At 43.0% G+C, this 6,000-nt stretch overlaps 1 protein-coding gene across 1 annotated transcript in view; it reads right to left on the bottom strand.

Moving 5' to 3' along the window:
• Positions 1 to 732: 732 nt before the first annotated feature.
• The window catches only part of DGKI (diacylglycerol kinase, iota), a 121,013-nt gene continuing 115,745 nt past the window's right edge, over positions 733 to 6,000 (bottom strand). The window contains 3 exon segments of the mRNA XM_010179049.1: positions 733 to 1,331; positions 2,760 to 2,859; positions 4,753 to 4,789. Coding sequence (XP_010177351.1) covers positions 1,215 to 1,331; positions 2,760 to 2,859; positions 4,753 to 4,789 — 254 coding nt within the window. The 3' untranslated portion in view covers positions 733 to 1,214.

The raw sequence follows: 6,000 nt of genomic DNA, 5'->3' as shown, positions 1-6,000 counted from the left end.
GGGGGGTAAGGAGAAAAGGCCCTGCCACTCCAGTGGCACTCCAGTCCTTCTCCAGTGGAATAGCCTCTCTGAAACTTTGCTTCCTTGGGGAACTGGATAGCTTACACGTTCAGCCAAAGAAGGTTTTCCTATTCCCAATGCAACCAGGGTGGTGCTCGTTTGTTCGCTGACAGCAGCGAGCCTAGGCTGACCACTGGTGTTCTAGGTCTCCTTCCTACCTCTGGCTGTAACGCAAAGAGGACTGAGCCCATAAGCCAGTCCATCAGAATGCCCTCTGTCTTGCACAGATCTCCCCTCAGTGTAAAACCCATCTTTTCAAAAGAAACCTGAGCAGAATCGGGTCAGTCATTGCATGCGTAATGGTGGCATGATAACCTTACTGGTAACTTTCTGCTCTGCCATGCAACATGATGTATCCCATATATCTTCTTTCCATACAAATGACTCTCTCATGAAGATACCATAAGTGTATACTCAGCAACAATGAGATTAGGCTTTGTTACTGCTGTAAATGTAACTGTGCCCCACACCCTGGGAAACAAGGCAATAGGCAGAGTCCTCTCCAAAAGTGAGAAAACTCCCTGGTTATTGACCACCGAGGATGCAGCTTCTGAGAGGATGGCAAAGGAGGGAATGCAGCTGGTAAAAACTTTGGGGTTTATATCTAAGGGCATCCAGAGCTCCTCAAAATGTTTGCTACTGCCTGACCATTTGTGAAGACTTAACACAGAGATAACAGGTACTATTTAACTGATGAGAAGAAGTGAGGGGAATGGGAGAATAAAAGGAATGCAGGAAACTGTAGGGATGGAGGAGGGCCTGGTTGGGGGTTTTAATGTCCCAGTTAGTTTGGTTCCCCCACACCCTCTTTTCTTTTTTCTTTTTTTTCTTTTTTTTTTTTTTTTTAAATCGATTGTACAGATGAACATGGGAGAAGTTCATGCTACTTGCTGGAAGCAATAAAGGTAAATTTCCATGGCCCATGGATTCCACAGACCTTTGAGTGTCCACCTCATCCATCATGGGCTAACTTATGGAACCTAACCGTTCCGTGGCAAGACTCAGTAGCCCTTAGAAACTGGTGGCATGTCCTCAGGTATTTTCCATGAGAGTGAGAGACACATTGGTTCCATCAGCTTCTTCCTCACACGATGCCCGAGTGCCTCAGGTGCAGCCTTGCGATTTCCGAGGATCCTCTTGGACGTTTTCAGACATCAGACTGCTGTCTCCAGATCCTCATGGGAAACCATTTGGTAGTTTTGTCGACTCTCCAGGTAGGAGGCCAGATCTGGGTCACCAGCTTGCTGAGCCCTGTCACGAGGGGTCTTACCCTATAATAAAGAAACATGAAGAGACAGTCTTGTGCTAATGTATTTAGAAGAACAGATTAACACAGGACCCAGAAAAATTACTACAGGAAGGACAGAAGCAAATCTGGAGAATACACTTATTTGTTGTACAAATGGGTGTCAGGGGGTTTTTTATCAGAGTCATGAGATTTTCAAAGTCCCTGTGTAGTTTGGGACAAATCATGCAGTTCTCCAAGAATATGTTATTTGATATATCACACAGAAGGGCTCCTTTGCTAGAAGGAACTGATTTTCCATTCTAGGACTACATTCCCTATGTGATTGAATATGATGCACAGTACTGTAGCTAACACTTGAAAAGCGCACTTCATAGACTACACACTTTGCTAAGGATGTGCAGAGAGAGATGCCCAACATTTCAGATGAGTTCAACGTGTCTCATTCTATCTCAAGTACAAATCATTTTTCAGTGCATCAATTTACTACTCTGTTATTTGAGGTACATTATGAGTACTGTTAAATTGGACCACAAGTCTTGATCCTAAACTGTGAAAAAATATTTGAAAAACATTAATTTATCTCCACAAAAACACTCCTGCTCCTTAGATTTCTGAGCAGATGAAGATTAACAAGTCAGAAGCCACTTGTCTGGATTTCAGCTGCTGCAGAAATTAACTTCCACAATGTACAATATTCTCATCTGAAAAAGAGATGATCTCTCTTCCCTTTATAGGCTACTCCAATACAGGATAACATGGTAGGAATTTTTTTCAATTGTCTTGCTGCAGTTAAGGTACTTCTGTCTCTGTAACCCAGAGATCCAACCACCTCTCAGCTGCTGACCACAGGATGCTTATGTTCAGAACTGCCAGAGGGGTGGCTTTTGGACCGTGTTCCCAAATGATCAGATTGTTGTATTGACAGAATATTCGTAGAGTTTAATTTTGCCCAGACATCTTTCTCAGCCAAGCGTACACTGAGAGGGTTGTGGTTAGTGTCACGTCAGTGAGCACAGGGGCAAGCGAGGGCAGGAGAAAATGGCTAGCCATCGTCACAAAGCAAGCCAGCCACAATAATCAATCAAGCCTCACAGACACTATACAATCACAGACCAAGGCTCCTCCAGGTGGTCCTTGCCCACAGGCCTCTCTTTTGACCACACAGGAGGAGGATGCTGCTGTACCATGGAGAAGCCTCATTCACACCCAACGCACCGAATAGTTTAAGGCCAGGCTCTCACTATGGTGAAGATGACTCACATTGAGGTCTGAAATAAAGTTTCTTGTACTTGTTTAAATCAATACAATTTTCCAAATAAAAATAGCTTGTTTAAAAAGAGCTGCTCTTGGCACACACAAGGAAACCTCAATCATGCACACAGCAGGGACGGATGCTCATCAGTCTCGCTCGGCTGCAGTATTTTATAACTGGTTGACGGGGCTGGGTTACCTTTGAGTCCGTCTTTCTCAGAGAGGCTCCCGCATCCACCAGGAGCTGGCAGATGGCACGATGGCGCTGGCAGGCTGCCTTATGTAATGCTGTCTCACCCCTAGACCAAAGTACAGAAACCAGCAGTGAGACACATCACATCAATGTACATTTACGAAGTATGAGGTGCAGAGGACAGACAGAGAAGGATGCTGTATTTCTGCGAGGTTCCCTCTTGCTGGTAGAGGTAGACTTGGGCACTCTCTCCCTTAGCATCTACATCCTTTGACTCAGTAGGAAAGCCTGCAATGCACAAATAGCAGACGAAGAACTTCTGAGGGGTGGGAAAGAAACATGCACAGGTTTTAAGTATTCAAAGGAACACATTCCCATCCAACCACTAATTCTGCTAACTGCTGCAAAGGCAAACTAGACACCTTCTTCACAGCAGGCAAAACAGCAACAGTGTTTGTTTCTTCCTGCAATTTCTTTCATCAACCTAATTCTTGGAAGCATCCTAGAAAAATCTTGCCCATCAAAGTCATGACTGGTGCACTAGCTGCCCTGGTTCTGATCCCCTGCTCTCTTGGATGTATGAGAGCAAGAGCTGTGTTTTTGTTTTCCACCGGTGAGACACTGCGGAAGCTTGAACACATGCTTTTCAAAAGAGAAGGCTGTGTAGTGGGAGCAGATTTATTACAAAGCTCCTCACTCAGACTGGGGTTACATGTAACAAGATTCTGAGACTGGCTGCAGTACCAAGGTTAAAGAAATCTATCTAGATTTGCCTGGGAAAAGGAGGAAAGTGTGCTTTGAGTGGGTTGAAAAGTTGTCCTTAATACTAGTGTTCAACAAGTAGAGCCACTACACAACCTCCAGAATAACAAATTATAAGATATATGTTTAGTAGGACAAATATTGCACCTACCTACCCAGAAAGTGAGTGCATAAAGGAATTTCAGCCTCAGCCCATAACAGGACAAATTGAAATATTAATATGCAATCTTGTAGTGAATCTGTCTCTGCTGCATGAGAACTAGATTCAGAATATCTGAATTCAGAATATCAGATTCAGATATCTGAATATCAGAATATTCAGATTCAGAATATCTGGGACACTATCTGATTTCCCTCTGAGGATCAAAAGACAAATTCATGCTTGAACCTTCCCTTTTCCAGAGTTAGCAGTAAAATGACCTTTGTAAAGGGAAGCCCTCATAGCCACGTTCACTTGCACTTTATTTCATTGGCTACTGGGTGGAGAGAGACAGGCAGTCCATCCAGACTCCAGCACGCCTGGACTGCACACATGCACCTTGTGCAGAACCTTCCTGGCATTCCCTGTTAGCAGAGGGCACTGTAGGATGAGGAACAGGTTTAACCGTTATGAGAAAGGCTACTTTCGCTTCACATATATACCATGTGCTTCCCAGGACTATTCATGCTTCCCTTATATACTCTTTGTGACACCTTGATAATATAACAAGACATAGAGCAGTTGGTAAAGGAAAGTTAAGTGTTTTTTTTTTATAATAACAGAGGTGCTGGAGGTTCTAACTACTAAAGGTCAATCTTTAACTGCACTGGTTGTGACCACTTGAGACAGCTAAGGCAGAGCACTCTGGATGAATCAAGAAGGGACTAAAGAAAAGGTGTAGAGCAAGAAAAATAATTTCCTAATTTGTGGAATATTTCCTTCAGGTTGCTTCCTCGGTAACTGGATTCTGGAAACACCAAATGCAGGAATTGCATTCCTCTAGAAAGATTAAGGAGGCACGGGAAGCAATAGAAAGGAAGTCCTTTTTAGAAACTTCAAGAAACATTTGTTTTAGTCCAGAAAGCCACATATGAGGTGGTTGGCGTTTGGGTTTAAGGGGGCTTCTGTTTGCTTGTTTGTTTTTGAAGAGATGTGCCATTGTACAAGCTTTTTTATTTAAAAGCTTACACTTGAAAAACAACTGAAGTCTACTAAGGTAATGCACAAAATGTGAAGGGCAGAGCAGATGGTACTTACGTTTCACTGTCTGTCATGTCCAGTAATTCCGATGGACCTGCAAAAGACAGCCAGGTATGTCATATAGCATTTGTCTGCGTGACTAGAAGAGGACGATGACCAGGAGAAGATTCCCAGTGCAAATACATAAAAGAAGCCAATTGAAAGTTCCATCTGCACAAATATGCCAAACTTCAAGGTAATATTTGCTTGTGCAAGCTCTCGCACTAGCAAAATTCTGAATGCACAGTCACTGCTGGAGTGTCAGCACCAGGGAGTAGCTGCCTCTAAATTACACTGGGAATGAATATTCATGGAGTTTATTTTCTCACTCTTCACCTTGCTCAATTAAGTGTTTCACATAAGTACAGTGCATTGAAAATGCTGATATACTGGAAACCCTGATATATTACAAGTAAAAATCTATTGTTAGCACTAGAGGGAAAATGTCATTAGGAAGTTGAAATTAGCCAAATTCCATCCTGAATGACATCCCTGTGCTACACCATTTAATAGCGTTATACAGAATGTAGATCAGGGTGGAATATTCCCAGCGGTCTTTATATTGATATGCAAATCCTGTACTCTACTGGCTAGCAATGATCAGGAAAGTAAGATTAAGAAAAACAGAAAAGATTTTTGTTAAGTGGGACAAAATAATGCATTTATGCTAGTGTTCTTTTGTCCTTGATACTCACTACAGGCAGATGTTTATAGCAGCAAATTCCATCACTGAATTACAGTGATAAGGAAAGGCTCGGATCTGGATAGCATTTGAAACGAGAAAAACTTTTCCCTTTGCAGTATGGCTTATTATTCTTCTCTCCACTGCTCTGGAGCATAGTGCCAGATGGTATGGGGCAGTTAGCAAGGGGAACAGTGAAACTTTACAGGAATTTTCCTTCCTGTGCATGAATATTTCTCTTCAGCACACTTTGACTTTGAAATTCAAGAGTCCTCAAGAGCCTACAGTAAATCTCACCTGAAACTGAGGAATTTCACACTACTTGCTTACAAAGGCCTACACACAACCTCTCTACGCTCCTTTCACTCTGAGTGTGTGTCAAAATGGATCAGAGCAGCCTGTCTGTCCCTCACTGCTTTTACAACATCCACACACAGTACCATCAGGGGCAGCTGGCTGCCCCAGCTCCCAGAGCTGTAGGTAGCTCCTTCATTTCATCTTCTGTCAACATGAGACAAGACTGGTCAAAAAAGTAGCATGCGTAGTCTCCAGTGCTCAGGGCATTGCATATCTATCATGTCAGT

The sequence above is a fragment of the Mesitornis unicolor genome, unplaced genomic scaffold, assembly GCF_000695765.1.
Source record: "Mesitornis unicolor isolate BGI_N332 unplaced genomic scaffold, ASM69576v1 scaffold11212, whole genome shotgun sequence".
NCBI classification, from domain to species: Eukaryota; Metazoa; Chordata; class Aves; order Mesitornithiformes; family Mesitornithidae; genus Mesitornis; species Mesitornis unicolor.
The sequence above is the reverse complement of the archived record's forward strand: the minus strand, read 5'-3'. Positions and strand labels throughout refer to the sequence as shown.